Here is an 18291-nt window from a genome sequence, read left to right on the forward strand (position 1 = left end):
TTATTTTCAATAGTGTTTCAGTTTTTTTCCAAGTGTAAGTATTCTCGTTCTACAAGAGGCAAACCCTGTTTTCCACAGCTAGTACAGAATTTTGCAGGACTACCACACATTCAGTGAACTTACCTTAGTGTCCCTTTTTGGCCGAATGGGACAGAACTTCTCACACATATTCTGCAGTCTGAGCACTGGGGTGCTCAATCGTGCTTGTTCTTGCAGGTGATACAAATGTCCTGAGTCATTGTGGAACGATCAAGATAGGATTTGTTTCTTCGGAGATATGATCTAATCCACGGAACTGTTCGTTTTCCCTTTCTCCAAAACTGTCCACCAGGATCATGCCGTTACTATTCCTGCAGATTTTTTTTTCAGCCGCATTACATGACGTCATTTCATCCCCTGCTTAATAAATTCAGGTTTAAAGAAATTAATCTACTTTTCATTCCCCATCGCAGTGCTCGATGCTTGCCAGAAATAGTTTCGTCGGCGTGTACTCGCCTGTCTGGATGGAGATCCCTTTTAGCCTAATATGGATACAAACGTCTGCCGTCGCAAAGAATGTAGAAAAAGTTAATATTTCGACACCAAAGTCGAATATTTTACAATATTTCATTGCTCAGAATAATAGCAGGCAGTACTCTGATGAGTTGTCCATTATACTCCCTAGCAAAATAAACTTGTCGAAAAAAGTTTTGCACCACCTAAATATTTGCGAACGTATGTGGACTTGAAATTAGTTGGAACATTAAATGAAAGAATAAGCCTTAAGAGACGAAAATTTAAATTTACTGTGAAATAGAAACAAAACGATAACTAAAATAAAGGCAGTTTGCTTAAAAGTTAACACGTCTGCGAACTCTAAATGTGTTGCTGGATAATATCAAGTAACTTGTTGCTCCACCCTGTTCACGGTAACATGCTCAGGTCCTCCACGATACGCTGTCCACAAGATGGTCTGTACGTTACTGCTCACCCTAGCCCCTCTCTTTGGTGTCTGCCTTCCTGAGATTGTTCAGTGTCACGGGATTTCCCTCGTCGACGCTTAGCATACACAATCGAAATCATATCAGCAGATATCACAGACCATTCCATTTGGTTGGAGAAAGATGGTCACGAGTTGAGTGCGACGTGCCCGAATATTATCATCATGAAAGCCGAACCTATAGCCTAAATGTTGCCTGTAGGGTTCTAAAATGGTTTTTAAGCTACAATCCCAACATTATACAACCGTTACATTACCATGGATGTCGAAGAAGATAACAAGAACCAAAATATATCTGACTGACCTCCCACTGAACCAGTGGTTTTGCATGCCAGAGACATGAATTGGCACTAGGCAGTCTCCACACTCTTCTACGACGCACATAAGACGTCAAACGAATCCTGTGCTCGTCAGTGAAGAGAACCGACACCACTGATTCAGGTTTCAGTACCGGTGTTCCCATGCCAAATTCTTTGCGCACGGTGGTACAGGGAATATGGGTGGGCGGAGGGTACTATTGTTCGCAGTTGTCGCCTAGAGGCCAAACTGATCATGTGGAGGCGACTGCATGCTGTCTGGGTCGGTACAAATCTTCCAGTTGCCTCCAAAACAGCACCGCTAAGTTCCGTTGCATTATCGTCTGGGCTCCTACGAACAGTGTTGGGCGGGATCCAGAGCTCTGTTGTCCAGAACCAAAAGATCTCAAATACACTAATGAGACTTACGAATACAGTTTTGCTCTTACGGGCACCAAAAGCTTCAGACACACAGACAGCTCTATTCGAATTCTCGGGTGTGTATGTAGCTTGCCTGCGTCATGACTATCTTTGATCTGGGTGTCTCAAAAGAATGTTTAAATTCGATACTTTAAAATAAAATAGAGGTTGAAGTCTATCGACAAAATCTTTATTATTTAAATATACAGTTTCGGAACTTATTTCTTAAAATTACTGTCATTTAAATGCAATCCAGTACGCCTACGGCACGTATTTAAACGATGAACATTTTACATGACGGTTCGGCATGTAGACACTGCGATGGCTGCCACTTCGCTACTTGTATTTTGTTTCTGTTGTTCCAGAGAAGTCGGGTTATTGACAAACACTTTAGATTTCACGTATCCCCATAAGACAAAATTCACGGCGCTCAAATCTTGGGTGAATGGGGGCCAGTTCATATCGCTTCTCCTGAATATCAATTTGCCAAGAAAAATTTTACGGCCGCGCGAGATTAGCCGAGCGATCTGGGGCGCTGCAGTCATGGACTGTGCGGCTGGTCCCGGCGGAGGTTCCAGTCCTCCCTCGGGCATGAGTGTGTGTGTTTGTCCTTAGGATAATTTAGGTTAAGTAGTGTGTAAGCTTAGGGGCTGATAACCTTAGCAGTTAAGTCCCATAGGATTTCACACATACAAAAATTTTACGAACTCGCATTTTGGACGCAGTGGGCGCGTGTGCTGTGGCTCCATCTTGTTGAAGCCATGTTCTTTGGTTACAACTAGGAAAATCTTTCAATTCAGGCAGCAAAACGGTCGTTTAACATCGTCATATAACGTTCCGGATTCACTGTCACAGCATGGCCACTCTCGTCCTCGGAAAAGTACTGACCAATTATTCCTCGAGCCCACGTCGTAGCCCATAGAGTAACTTTTGGCGAATGAAGGTGTTTGTCATTTCTGTTTAGGATTCGTTGCGCTGCAGTAGCGCCAGTTTTCCTTATTGACGTGACCATTCAGGTGAAAATGAGCCTTGTCAGAAAACAAGATGATGCTAAATGAAGAGCTCTGAGACACATCATTAACGAACTGCAGCCTATTTCTGGCATCCTGAGGTTTAAATTCTTGCACGAGTTGAATTTTGTAAGGGTGCAATTTAAGCACATTTAAAGAACTTGGACGCTTACGAATCGATGGTCTCCCAGATTTCGGGTTGGCCAGTGTTGAACCGGTCTCCTCAAACTTTTTCATCTATGTGCGGATAAGGGGAAAACTTGGATCATCATTTACGTTATGCAAAACACGGTTACTGCAAAATTCCCTCCGTGCTACAGTCGCCGAATCACAGTTTTTGAACAATTCTCGCACAAAGAAGGAGCGGTCTGCTCCAGAGAAGCGCTCCATATCGACTGAGTTCCAAAGGATCAAGCAAGCAATGAACATATCCTCCACTCTCCTCCGATTTGTTGCGCATGCTCACAGAGCTCTTCAAATGTAAACTTTCTTTTGAGGCACACTGTATTTTCTCCTCTTGTGCTTTCATTATTTTTTTTTTGAAAGTTTGAGGACAGAATGACGAACATACGGCGAAATTCTATAGGGTTGTCTCAATGCAAATATAATGATTGCTTGGGCCAATTTCCGTGAAATTTTATGCACAACTTTCAATACAGCGATATTTTTTGTACAGCAAGTGTAAGCTCTTGTGCGAATTCCCGTACCAGGAGGCACAGAAAACGAAATTATTTTATGCAGAAAATCTGAAGACAGTTTTCAAACTGCAGAAAAGGGCCGTAAGAATAATAACCAAGTATAATAGTCGAGTTCATTGTAAAAATCTGTCCGAAACACTGGGAGATTTTAACTACACCATGAGAGCACATTCACCTCAAAAATAACATTGATAAATATTGCACAAACAGCTCTGTCCATGTCCATGGAACAAGAGCTACACTGAACATACATTTGACAAGGAAAAATAAACAAAATGGTTCAAATGGCTCTGAGCACTATGGGACTCAACTGCTGTGGTCATTAGTCCCCTAGAACTTAGAACTACTTAAACCTAACTAACCTAAGGACATCACACACATCCATGCCCGAGGCAGGATTCGAACCTGCGACCGTAGCAGTGGCACGGTTCCGGACTGCGCGCCTAGAACCGCGAGACCACCGCGGCCGGCGAAAAATAAACATAAAACTCCAAATACACTACTGGCCATTAAAATTGCTACACCAAGAATAAATGCAGATGATAAATGGGTATTCATTGGACAAATATATTATACTAGAACTGACATGTGATTACATTTTCTCGCAATTTGGGTGCATAGATCCTGAGAAATCAGTACCCAGGACAACCACCTCAGGCCGTAATAACGGCCTTGATGCGCCTGGGCATTGAGTCAAACAGAGCTTGGATGGCGTGTACAGGTGCAGCTGCCCAGGCAGCTTCAACACGATACCACAGTTCATCAAGAGTAGTGACTGGCGTATTCTGACGAGCCAGTTGCTCGGCCACCATTGACCAGATGTTTTCAGTTGGTGAGAGATCTGGAGAATGTGCTGGTCAGAGCAGCAGTCGAACATTTTCTGTATCAAGAAAGGCCCGTACAGGACCTGCAACATGCGGTCGTGCATTATCCTGCATAAATGTAGGGTTTCGTAGGGATCGAATGAAGGGTAGAGCCATGGGTCGTAACACATCTGAAATGTAACGTCCACTGTTCAAAGTGCCGTAAATGCGAAAAAGAGGTCACCGAGACATGTAACCAATGGCATCCCATACCATCACCCCGGATGATACTCCAGTATGGTGATGAATATACGCTTCCAATGTTCGTTCACCGCGATGTCGCCAAACACGGATGCGACCATCATGATGTTGTAAACAGAATCTGGATTCATCCCAAAAAATGACGTTTTGTCATTCGTGCACATAGGTTCGAGGTTGAGTACACCATCGCAGGCACTCCTGTCTGTGATGCAGCATCAAGGGTAGACGCAGCCACGGTCTCCGAGCTCATAGTACATGCTGTTGCAAACGTCGTCGAACTGTTTGTGCAGATGGTTGTTGGCTTGCAAACATCCCCATCTGTTGATTTAGGGATCGAGACATGGCTGCACGATCCGGTACAGCCGTGCGGATAAGTTGCTTGTTATCTCGACTGCGAGTGATACGAAGCCGTTGGGATCCAGCAAGGCGTTCCGTATTACCCTCCTGAACCCACTGGTTCCATATTCTACTAACAGTCATTGGATCTCGACCAACGCGAGCAGCAATGTCGCGATACGATAAACCGCAATCGCGATAGGCTACAATCCCTTTATCAAAGTCGGAAACGTGATGGTACGCATTTCTCCTCCTAACACGAGGCATCACAACAACGTTTCACCAGGCAACGCCGGTCAACTGCTGTTTGTGAATGAGAAATCGGTTGGAAACTTTCCTCATGTCAGCACGTTGTAGGTGTCGCCACAGGCGACAGCCTTGTGTGAATGCTCTGAAAAGCTAATCATTTGCATATCGTAGTATCTTCTTCCTGTCGGTTAAATTTCGCGTCTGTAGCACGTCATCTTCGTGGTGTAGCAATTTTAATGGCCAGTAGTGTAGTATTTCTTACAAACGAATAAAACTGTACAATCAATTGTCCGATCAGATAAAAGAGAATAATAAAACAAATTTATTTAAAAGTGCTACTAAAAAGAACCTTTTAAGCAGTACATTCTATACAATGGAGAATTACTTAGATAGACATATTAGAAGTGTGGAAAAAAATGTAATACACACAAATAATAACAACGATAATGAAACATATCATTTCACACACGACTTTCGCACTATTTTCTCCTCTTTTTTTTCTTTTCTGAAAAAAGTTTCTCCCAAAGCTGTACACTGTATAATACTAACGCCTTATTTTTCTGAGCTCAACATCTCACTCGTTATAGAGAATGCTGACTCCGTTTTTTCAGGACAGCAAATTGCTGGTTGCGGTACACAAAATGTAAACAGACATCGTCGCTATGGTATCTGCTGGTAGTGTGTGTAGTTATGTTACGAAACAATGTGTGTGTAGTGTATGCAGTGACTGGGAGCAAGAAACGAATGAACAGTGTAGCACTATCCTTTTGTTAAATAATTTATCTGTGAAGCTGTGAAGTAGACAAGGGATAAGACGAATGTGGTACAACTATTTTAAAAAGACTAGCCTCATATTCAGGAGGATGGAGCTCAAGTCTTCATCTGGCCATACCGATTTACATTTTCAATGTTTTCCCTAAGCTACGTAAGGCAAATGCTGGAACGATTCCTAGTATAAGGTGACGGCCGACTTCGTGTCCCATCCTTGTCAAACTAAACCTGTAAGTATAAGGGACAGTCAAATAGAAATGAGGAAGATAGGAAAAGTATATAAACTGTTTATTATTTCAAAAGTAAACGCCATAGCTGGTAATACATTTATCCCACTGAGATAAGACGGTCAAAGCCTTCATGGAGAAATGCAGCACATTCTCCGTATCTCTCACCAATTGAAAACGTCTGGTCAATGGTGGCCGAGCAACTGGCTCGTCACAATGCGCCAGTCACTACTCTTGATGAACTGTGGTATCATGTTGAAGCTGCATGGGCAGCTGTACCCGTACACGCCATCCAAGCTCTGTTTGACTCAATGCCCAGGCGTATCAAGGCCGTTATTACGGCCTGAGGTGGCTGTTCTGGGTACTGATTTCTCAGGTTCTATGCACACAAATTGAGTGAAAATGTAATCATATGTCAGTCCTAGTATAATATATTTGTTCAATGAATACCCCTTTATCATCTGCATTTCTTCTTGGTGTAGCAATTTTAATGGCCAATAGTGTAGTCACAGTTACTGGACATCTGAAAAATGATGCCTGCCTCGAATAGGCGGTAATCAGAAGAGGCCAAGTGAGGAAAATATGGTGGGTGTGGCAGTACTTGGATCCACAGATCAGCGATGGCAGCCTTGATTGTCCGAATCGCATTAGGACGAAAACTGAACGAGAGCACTCCTATTGCCCATTTTCCTGGCCGTTTGTTTTGAATTGCAAATTGCAACCTCCAAAAAGTCTTCACAAACGCCATGCTACTAATGGTAGTCCCATGGTTCTAGCAGTCAATGAGAAGGATTCCATCCTTGTCCCAAAAAATTGTGGCCATGTGTTTTCCCACTGAAGGTGCTGTGCAGAACTTCTTCAGCAATGTGCTGCCCATTTGTTTCCATTGCATTGACTGGGCTTTGTTCTCTGGTTCATGGCAGTGGAACCAGGTCCCATCAATGTTCATGGGTTTGGACATGCAGCCTTCTGGATCCTGGCTGTGGCGTTGAAGGAGATCACTGCACACATCCTTGCAGTGTTATGTTTTGATGCATTCAGGGATTTGGGAAACCATCTGTGGACACCTTCTCAAACACAAGATGTTTGTGAAGTATGTGGTGCAGAGTACTTTTGGCGAGCCCTATGGCCGTCTCCAGTTCCATGAACATCATGAACGTATTCTCCTGGATATGATTTTCCACTCTTGAAATGTTGACTAGTGTTACTATAGTCACTTTCCTTCCAGAACTGATGTGTTGATGTGTGGCTACTTTTCCAACCATCCAGCCAGTTGTACAGGATTTTTCGTGATGGAGCACACTCTTCACACGTTGTCACTAACTCTCTGGAAATATTTGCAGTATTTACACCTTCCTTGCACAGAAACCACGTCGCCCAGGGCTCTCCTTGATGATCACACTCCATGTTGTTCACTTATGTAATGACAGCAATTGGGAAAATGAGCTGTACTGTGCAGGTATACTTCTTGCGATGTCCCGCCATCTATGGGTAGACCAAAGTACTATGCACGCCGTGAATGATGGGAATAAATAAAGTTTAAATCAATATGGAACACCTCTCATACTGTTTGCCAGCACCTGTTGGAAATCAGAAAAGCAGGTTCTGACCACAGCTGATTTCGAAGGATGTAGGTAAGCTCAGCCAATAATCTGGATAAAGCCTTGTTCCTACAGGTACCGAAAACTGCCCCCAGTGAACACAATAGCCACAAGGCAAGCACATAAGGGCTGCCATGAAATGACACATTACTAAACTACCCGAACCGAGAGAATAGCGCAAATTTTTAGCGCAGTTTATTAACGTTTAGCAAAGTAAGGGAAGAATTAGTGATTAAGAAAGAGAAGCGGCCACGTTGGGCACACCTGTGGTGTTGACAGGAGGAGCGAGCCATGGCAGTGGCCAGCAGCGGCGAGGGCAGCCATGGGCGGATCGCCGAGTGGTTCCGCGGTCGGTCGCTGCTGGTGACGGGCGGCTCCGGCTTCATCGGCAAGGTGCTGCTCGAGAAACTCCTGCGCTCGCTGCCACAACTGGGCACCGTCTACGTCCTGCTCAGGGGCAAGCGTGGGGACTCGCCAGCTGCCAGGCTCGAGAACATCAAGCGCCTGCCGGTATGTCACAGATCACTACAAACTGGAACTTCGTTCATTAATTGCCTCACATCTACATATACAGGGTGTTGCATAAAGATACGGCTAAACTTTCAGCAAACATTCCTCACACACAAATAAAGAAAAGATGTTATGTGGACATGTGTCCGGAAACGCTTAATTTCCATGTTTGTGCTCATTTCAGTTTCGTCAGTATGTACTGTACTTCCTCGATTCACCCCCAGTTGGCCCAATTGAAGGAAGGTAATGTTGACTTCGGTGCTTGTGTTGACATGCGACTCATTGCTCTACAGTACTAGCATCAAGCACATCAGTACGTAGCATCAACGGGTTAGTGTTCATCACGAACGTAGTTTTGTAGTCAGTGGAATGTTTACAAATGCGGAGTTGGCAGATGCCCATTTGACGTATGGATTAGCACGGGGCAATAGCCGTTTGTATAGAGACAGATTTCCAGAACGAAGGTGTCCCGACAGGAAGACGTTCGAAGCAATTGATCGGCGTCTTAGGGAGCACGGAACATTCCAGCCTATGACTCGCCACTGGGGAAGACCTAGAACGACGAGGACACCTGCAATGGACGAAGCAATTCTTCGTGCAGTTGACGATAACCCTATTGTCAGCGTCAGAGAAGTTGCTGCTGTACAAGGTAACGTTGACCACGTCACTGTATGGAGAGCGCTACGGGAGAACCAGTTGTTTCCGTACCATGTACAGCGTGTGCAGGCACTATCAGCAGCTGATTGGCCTCCACGGGTACACTTCTGCGAATGGTTCATCCAACAATGTGTCAATCCTCATTTCAGTGCAAATGCTCTCTTTACGGATGAGGCTTCATTCCAACGTGATCAAATTGTAAATTTTCACAATTAACATGTGTGGGCTGACTAGAAACCGCACGCAATTGTGCAATCACGTCATCAACACAGATTTTCTGTGAACGTTTCGGCAAGCATTGTTGATGATGTCTTGATTGGGCCCCATGTTCTTCCACCTACGCTCAATGGAGCACGTTATCATGATTTCATACGGGATACTCTACCTCTGCTGCCAGAACATGTGCCTTTACAAGTACGACACAACATGTGGTTCATGCGCGATGGAGCTCCTGCACATTTCAGTTTAAGTGTTCGTACGCTTCTCAACAATAGATTCGTGACCGATGGATTGGTAGAGGCGGACCAATTCCATGACCTCCACGCACTCCTGAGCTCAACCCTCTTGACTTTCATTTATGGGGGCATTTGAAAGCTCTTGTCTACGCAACCCCGGTACCAAATGTAGAGACTCTTCGTACTCGTATTGTGGACGGCTGTGATACAATACGCCATTCTCTAGGGCTGCATCAGCGCATCAGGGATTCCATGCGACGGAGGGTGGATACATCTATCCTCGCTAACGGAGGACATTTTGAACATTTCTTGTAACAAAGTGTTTGAAGTCACGCTGGTACGTTCTGTTGCTGTGTGTTTCCATTCCATGATTAATGTGATTTGAAGAGAAGTAATAAAATGAGCTCTAACATGGAAAGTAAGCGTTTCCGGACACATGTCCACATAACATATTTGTTTATTTGTGTGTGAGGAATGTTTCCTGAAAGTTTGGCCGTACTTTTTTGTAACACCCTGTATGTAAGCAAGACTACTCTGCACATTAGATCGAGCAGAGGGTGCATAGCATACGACTGTTTCATGTCAGATTGAGACTGTAACTCACCTTCTGCCTCCTCCAAATCTTATCTCAGTGTACACTGTAATAGCCTCATTTGTACTGAAACTGTAATCTGTGTGGGGTCGCAGCTGGGTTTTAATGCGTCAGAAAAAAAAGAAAGCTTCTGGAAATCGTACTGACCTGGTGTCTCCGCTCCAAGTAATTGTCCCTGTGCAGCGAAAGGCGACGTGTCAGTCTTCACCGGGTGATGATGGCAGAATTGAACTGCTGCTTCTTGTGACTCAGGCATTTCGACTGCGGCAAACTACACTGACTGAAAACAGAATTACAACACCAAGAAGGAATTGTGCGAGATAAACGAAACTTGGTAGGAGTGTTTCTACATCTGAAAGAGGACATGTATCCAAAGTTGGCTCCGGTCAAATAAGAGCGGCGCTAGTGGCGCCACTATGAGGATGCAAAACAGGTTTGCTTCAAATGTGTGCTGTAACAGTCGTGAACGTTAGTTAGCTCTGAGATTGGACGTAGTGAGTTGATATTAATCAAGAATGCCTTTAAGACGACGAAGACGCCATTATCAACAGCTCACTGGAGGTCGTGTAATAGGACTACGAGGTGCTGGATGTTCCTCCCATGTCACTGCAAAAAGACTAGTCAGGAATGTATCCACTGTACATGACAGCTAGTAGTGATGGTCGCGGGAAGGTAAGGTCACAAGAAGACCGGTCTCGGAACGGCCACATTGCACTACCAAGAGGAAAGACCTTCATGTACGGCATATGGCAGTGGCGCATCGTACTGCACCTGTAGCAGCAGTTGGGGCAGCAGTTGGCACCACAGTGACACAACGAACTGCTATAAACCGGTTACTTCAAGGGCAGTCCCGCACCAGACACCCCGTAGTGTGCATTCCGCTGAGGCCAAACCACCGCCATTTGAGACTTCAGCATTGTCAAGCGAGAGCTCACTGTAGGACAGGATGAAGGTCTGTTGCATTTTCCAGTGAAAGCTGGTTGTGCCTCGGTGCGACTGATGGCTATGTGTTGGTCAGCAGGACTCCAGCTGAGGGCCTGCAATCAAACTGCAAGCCAGACACACTGGACTAACATACACACCAAGCTATGGTCCCAGGTGGGAATTCGTATGACAGCAGGCGCACTCTCGTGGTTATTCCGCGCACCCTCACTACAAATTTGTACACCAATTTGGTGATTTCAGCTGTTGTGCAGTCATTCATGAACATATTCCAATGGATGCTTTCCATCACGCTACCGCTCGTTCACATACCCCCGTTGTAACCAACGATGTCTTACAGAGTGTCGACATGTTGTCTTGTCCTCCTTGAGCACCATATCTGTCTCCAGTCGAGCACGTATGGGACACCATCGGACAACTTCAGCATCATCCACAACCGCTTTAACCGTCCCTTTGCTGCCCGACCAAGTGCAACAGGCAAGGAACTCCGTGCAACAAATTGAAATCCAGCACCTATCCGACACAATCGATGTTTGCATGCTTGCATTCAACATTCTGGCGGTTACACTGGTTATTAATGTACAATTATTCCACATTTGCAATGGCTTTTCTCGCGCTTACATTAACCTGTGATCTTGCAACGTTAATCACTTAAATATGTTACATAGATAAATACACTCCTGGAAATTGAAATAAGAACACCGTGAATTCATTGTCCCAGGAAGGGGAAACTTTATTGACACATTCCTGGGGTCAGATACATCACATGATCACACTGACAGAACCACAGGCACATAGACACAGGCAACAGAGCATGCACAATGTCGGCACTAGTACAGTGTATATCCACCTTTCGCAGCAATGCAGGCTGCTATTCTCCCATGGAGACAATCGTAGAGATGCTGGATGTAGTCCTGTGGAACGGCTTGCCATGCCATTTCCACCTGGCGCCTCAGTTGGACCAGCGTTCGTGCTGGACGTGCAGACCGCGTGAGACGACGCTTCATCCAGTCCCAAACATGCTCAATGGGGGACAGATCCGGAGATCTTGCTGGCCAGGGTAGTTGACTTACACCTTCTAGAGCACGTTGGGTGGCACGGGATACATGCGGACGTGCATTGTCCTGTTGGAACAGCAAGTTCCCTTGCCGGTCTAGGAATGGTAGAACGATGGGTTCGATGACGGTTTGGATGTACCGTGCACTATTCAGTGTCCCCTCGACGATCACCAGAGGTGTACGGCCAGTGTAGGAGATCGCTCCCCACACCATGATGCCGGGTGTTGGCCCTGTGTGCCTCGGTCATATGCAGTCCTGATTGTGGCGCTCACCTGCACGGCGCCAAACATGCATACGACCATCATTGGCACCAAGGCAGAAGCGACTCTCATCGCTGAAGACGACACGTCTCCATTCGTCGCTCCATTCACGCCTGTCACGACACCACTGGAGGCGGGCTGCACGATGTTGGGGCGTGAGCGGAAGACGGCCTAACGGTGTGCGGGACCGTAGCCCAGCTTCATGGAGACGGTTGCGAATGGTCCTCGCCGATACCCCAGGAGCAACAGTGTCCCTAATTTGCTGGGAAGTGGCGGTGCGGTCCCCTACGGCACTACGTAGGATCCTACGGTCTTGGCGTGCATCCGTGCGTCGCTGCGGTCCGGTCCCAGGTCGATGGGCACGTGCACCTTCCGCCGACCACTGGCGACAACATCGATGTACTTTGGAGACCTCACGCCCCACGTGTTGAGCAATTCGGCGGTACGTCCACCCGGCCTCCCGCATGCCCACTATACGCCCTCGCTCAAAGTCCGTCAACTGCACATACGTTTCACGTCCACGCTGTCGCGGCATGCTACCAGTGTTAAAGACTGCGATGGAGCTCCGTATGCCACGGCAAACTGGCTGACTGACGGCGGCGGTGCACAAATGCTGCACAGCTAGCGCCATTTGAAGGCCAACACCGCGGTTCCTGGTGTGTCCGTTGTGCCGTGCGTGTGATCATTGCTTGTACAGCCCTCTCGCAGTGTCCGGAGCAAGTATGGTGGGTCTGACACACCTGTGTCAATGTGTTCTTTTTTCCATTTCCAGGAGTGTATATTCCAGAAATTTCATTACTCTACATCAATTTTTTTTTGGTGCTGCAATATTTTTCCTGTCAGAGACTTGCCAACAAAAAGACGGTGAAATGTCAAGGGTCAAGGCAGCAGTCAGCGTGGTTCCACTGTCACAGTAGTCTTGAGTGGCAGCCAGTTATGACACTAATGTTGCCGTGTCAGAGTATCAAGATACCACTTCCTGATGCCAGTGTTGTGACCCGTGGAGCTAGGCTCGTGTTGTTAACAGTGCGAAATACGAGTGAGTGGTCTGGTTCGTGCCCAGAGGCATCTGTGACACAGCAGTATCTACAGTAACATTTATTTGCCGTGCAAAATGTATGAAGTTATAAGTGGCTTCAGAATTGCGGTCGGTAGCTGAGTGTAATCGCGTGTGCCACGAAGAAGTGCTGATGCCTTGTCAGCACGACGGCAGAGGGACAAGGGAGGGGGCCATATGCCCACACGTTCCGCAATGACCCAGAGCGGCTTCCACCACAGCACACTCGAAGAAAGCCCATCTCAGCTCAGGGGAAGAATGCCGACTGTAGTCGTGGATGCCGGTTGTCGTGAAGACTATAGTCCGTGACAGCGTTAATGGCCTGTCGCCACACCGTGCAGCTTCGAAGGAGTGCTGCGTTGTCAACTCAGCGCTGGGCGAATTGACGGCAGCTATGCTATGGGCAGCTGCTTTAGCCGATGTTTGACCTGTCTCGCTACAGTCAGGTTCATGGTGCTCTACTCCCCGTTCCGTGATAAATTTATTAAATGTACCTAATAACTGCGACATACACATAACAAAATGGAATGTCTATTCGATCTTTCCCAGTCATAACTACATTACGAAATAGTGATACATACTTTCTCACCGCAGAAAGGATTCTATAATAAATTGCACCTTACAGAAAGATTACACCTTCCGTTCCTCTTGCTATGTAAATAAAAAGACGAAAGAATCAAATCAAAAATATTCACCCCAGTCCCCAGGACGAGCAGCGTTTTAATCTACGTTATATCGTGTATAGGAGAGTGAGAGAAGTAAAATAAACTAATTTGTTTGAATGGCCATTATCCACAGCAAATATATAAATAAACGTTTTTTGAAGTAAACGCCTTTTCTAGATGAAATCTGTTTTATTAATCCAGGCGCGTTCCACATTTTATTTTAAAGCATTATCGGTGGATATCATCTGAAATAGTACTCTGTGGCTATAAGCCGTCATTGTAGATTTAAGAACAGTTCACGCCCTAATTTTTGCATATAATCGTAAGTAATAATTTATTTATGCAAAAATAAGGGCGTAAACTATTTTCAAATCTACATGACGGCATACAATAGCTACAGTGTACTACATCAGATGATATCGACCGATGATGCCCTAAAATAAAATCCTAAACGCGTCTGGATTAATAAAACAGATTGCAGCATGAAAAGGCGTTTAATTTGAAGAAAAAAACAAAGTAAAATAAAATTTTCATTACAGAATAGATATTCCACTGAACTACTTTCTACGCACAGACAGCTTGAGAAGAAAGTAAATGTTCATGATAATTACATACCTTTTTACTCGGAGCTTTCATTGTCGCTGCCTTCGGAACTGGAGTCGCTGGATGTGAGAGCAAGACTGACGATTAACGAACCCATTATTTCGTCTCTGACAACTTTTTTCTTGTAATCTTCTTGCAGTTTGTCAGTGTGACGCACGCAAGCTTCCCAATCAGCAACGGTGATTTTCTCTATTGCTTCATGGGTGAGTCTTTCAGTGTCGGCTATTTTAAATGTAGTATTTTTGTCTGCCACGTATTTCTTCATCAGTTCAATGGGGTTATAATGGCAGTGATAAGGAGGTGCTCGTATCACTCTGTGTCCATGTTGTTTAGCTACGGAGTCAACTGCGTAGTTCTTAACGCTGGTCTTTGACATCTTCACCACTCCAAAAGCTCTGCTCTTGTTTGTGTTTCACTGTGCGTTACGTTATTATTTCGCAACCAAGAAACAATATCACTTTTCCTTGTGCTTGTAGTGGGAGGCCTGTTGAGAACAACAGAGGGATAGCTTGAATTGTCCATAACAATGACAGAGTCTGGATGCAAATAAGGCAACAGCTGATTCTGAAACCATTCTCGAAATGTTTCTCCATTCATTTCGGTATGGTAGTCACACGTGGTTTTTGATTTTGATTTGAAAATAAGTTTACTTTCAGGCGCAAACCCGGTAGCAGCAGAACCAGCGTGACATAAGACGCCCTCCTTTTCTCACTGGAACTTTCAAACTGTCTTGTCCATCTGTTGTTTGCCAAATAAAATTTCTAATATGGTTTTGATTTACCCAAGTCTCATCCAAGTAATAGGCAATTGACACTGATTTTGATCTGATGTCATGCATTTTTCTTAGAAACGCAATCTAGCAGTAGCAATATCATTACGCTCCATTAAAAATTTGCTCCCATCATTGGACTTTACATATTTAAATCCGATGTTCTTCAACATTCTTTCCATTGATCTTGCACTTACACCAAACCCAGTAGCTTCGTACATAACAATACACAATTTCGCTGCTATGGGGAACTCGCCCCTTTCATAAAATTCGAAAACCTTGCGACGTAACACATTTTGATCGAAGTGGTCGATTCCTATTACCATTTCGGAACGCTATGTTTCTTCCCTGGAGACCGAAACACCACATTGCCAACTGCCTGCTCTGACTATTACTCGCCTAACACCAGTATCGCCACAGGCAACCTCGCAGATCGGCTCGCCTGCAACTGCCTCACGCTTGAAGAAAGAGTACACTCTAAAACTAAGGTCTCTTGCCTGTTTGTGAGACACTTGACTACGTTATGTGTTTCAGCCATTACGACAAAACTCAGAGAAGACCTAGCATACAACAGAAATCGGCCGCCCGCAGTTTTCCGCACGTAAAACACGGTAGAACTCTGAAATATGACGGAGCTTCAGACAGCGCGAGGCGTAGAAACCGAATGAGCGCTCATTGGCCATCTGCGCAGCTGTCTACTGCACATCGTCGGCCGAGAGGCCATCAACGCTGTCGCATAGTCTAGTGCCTGATCATCCACCGTGGATCGACCAAGAGGGCAGCAGGTGCTCGCGAGTCAGCCACGAGACTACGTAGACGCGCCACGCCAGGTCAGCCTGCTAGTGTAGGAGGGCCAGTTGCACCCCCGTCTTCTCATCCACGGGACGTAACAGGCAGCAACAGCAGACCAGGGCTGTGGTATACATGAGGTTGGCTGCAGCAAGCAGATACCAGACTGGCCATCATCAGCCAGCTTGTCGTGGTTTCACTGATATTCAATAGATGGTTACTCTCTCTGTTCTAGCGACACGGGCAGAATGGCTGCAGGACAGAATGTGTTCTTGAAGTGTCAAAGCATCGATATTCAAGGGGCTGAGCCATGCCTATGACAAAAAATTGTATTTGTCATTCTATCGTACACCACGAATTGACAAAAACGCTTTCGTAGATAAACTCAATATGCTAATACTATTAGTGTCAAGATCCAGACGTCACAAACTTTTCATAGCCGGTGACATTAACATAGACGTAGGGGGGGGGGGGGGGGGGGGAAAGAATGTATCTCAATAAATAGGATAAAGTCACTTAATCTCTACCGCATCAGTGAACAACCTTTTTCTCTTTGCAGGCGGATTTTCGTTGTTTCCTGATTACTCATTTCATAGCAGCAAGACGCTGCGATTGAGCTTACCGTTGTGGCTAGTGAAGCGGGAAAAACATTGGTATAAAGCTTGAACGCTTGTATGTTACATTGTACGTCATTACTAATGAATACTCCCCATGTTCGTCAGTTAAGAGCCTGTCTCCAGAGAGGAATGGCAACTTCTTACTAGCATTCCGATACACTATAAATCTTTGCCGCAGTAAGTCGCTGCGAGAAGAGGGCGGTAAATTTCAAGTTAACGCTCGAAATACAAGCAGCTCTCAATAAATGACCAAATAACATGCAGTGTATTATTTAACAGTAAATGAAAAGTAGATTAGCTCGAATGAATTTTGCAGTAAAGACTGATGTATGAAATACACTGAGGTCACAAATGACTTCTAACATCGTGTCGGACCCCCTTTTTCCCGGTGCGACGTGGTGCACTCGACGTGGCATGGGCTCAACATGTCGTTGGACGTCCTCTGAAGAAATATTGAGCCACGCTGCTGCGCCTCTATAGCCGTCCGTAATTGCGAAAGTACTGTCGAAGCAGGATAGTGTGCACGAACTGACCTCTCGATTATACCCAGTATATGTTGGATGGGATTCATGTGGGGCGATCTCTGTGATGATCATACACATTTTCTCACGTATAGGACATTCTTTGTCCCTGCAGCCAAACTTTCTATAATGATTTACACCACACAAACTTTCATCAGCTATAGTTCATATAGTGTTTCGCAAGTATGTTATTTCCCACAAGAACTCATTTCTCTTTCTTGCTACTCGGTTATTTACCATCAGGGCAGGTTTTTTTAACTTTTTGTCTCTGAAGCCCAGTTTCCGAATAGCATTCCGAAGGGTCGTTTCACTCATATCAGGGAAGCCTTCCACTTCAATCCTCAGCTTTTCCAATACGTCTGCTATGTTGTAAACTGCCTTTCCACATAGAAGCCTTACGACTCAGTATTTAAATTCATCGATTGCAAACTTCTGTCGCCTGCTGCAACTCTTTTTCGGTGATACAAGATATGAAATTTCTCTTTATTTTCTCGATATTCGCTTCACTGAATTTCCACTAAATGAAATTTCTCTATATTCTCTCGATATTCGCTTCACTGAACTTTCACTAATACCGAGACATTCAGAAGTTCTCATTACTGACTATACGGAACTGCTGGAACCCCGTTCTTTTTTGGCCTCAAAGTAAGCAAGCGCACTGATCACTACAGACTTTTCTCAGCTCCGTAATTGATGCATGGTTTTACACTAGTACAAGGAAGCAAAAATATCGGGACGACAGCTTCATAATAGTTTTCTAACTGACGGGGAGTCCCATGAAAACATTACAACAATTGTACGGAAATACTTTTCAGATGTCCAGCAACATAATACACGCGAGCATGAGGCGCTTAAAGATGCGAAAGCAAATAAATTAAGCACTTGATATTAGAGCTTTATGTGGATTTATGTGCATAAAAACATAAAAACTGTTATTTATTTAATTGTAAGGCTAGGGCCCCCCGTCGAGCAGACCGTTAGCCGGGTGCCGGTCTTTCAATTTGACGCCACTTCGGCGACCTGCAGTCGATGAGAATGATAGGACGATGAAGAGGACAGCACAACACCCAGTCCCTGGGCGGAGAAAATTCCCCGACCCAGCCGGGAATCGAACGCTGGCCCAGAGGACTGACAATCCGTCACGC

At 45.2% G+C, this 18291-nt stretch overlaps 1 protein-coding gene across 3 annotated transcripts in view; it reads left to right on the forward strand.

Moving 5' to 3' along the window:
- The window catches only part of LOC126355070 (putative fatty acyl-CoA reductase CG5065), a 281962-nt gene that overhangs the window by 93174 nt on the left and 170497 nt on the right, over window positions 1–18291 (forward strand). For all 3 annotated transcript variants that reach the window (XM_050005239.1, XM_050005241.1, XM_050005240.1), the window contains exon 3: window positions 7931–8161. In XM_050005239.1, the coding sequence (XP_049861196.1) occupies window positions 7943–8161 (219 nt within the window). In that variant the 5' untranslated portion in view covers window positions 7931–7942. The remainder of the gene's footprint in view (window positions 1–7930; window positions 8162–18291) is intronic.

This window comes from Schistocerca gregaria, chromosome 3 (assembly GCF_023897955.1).
Source record: "Schistocerca gregaria isolate iqSchGreg1 chromosome 3, iqSchGreg1.2, whole genome shotgun sequence".
In the NCBI taxonomy this organism is placed as follows: domain Eukaryota; kingdom Metazoa; phylum Arthropoda; class Insecta; order Orthoptera; family Acrididae; genus Schistocerca; species Schistocerca gregaria.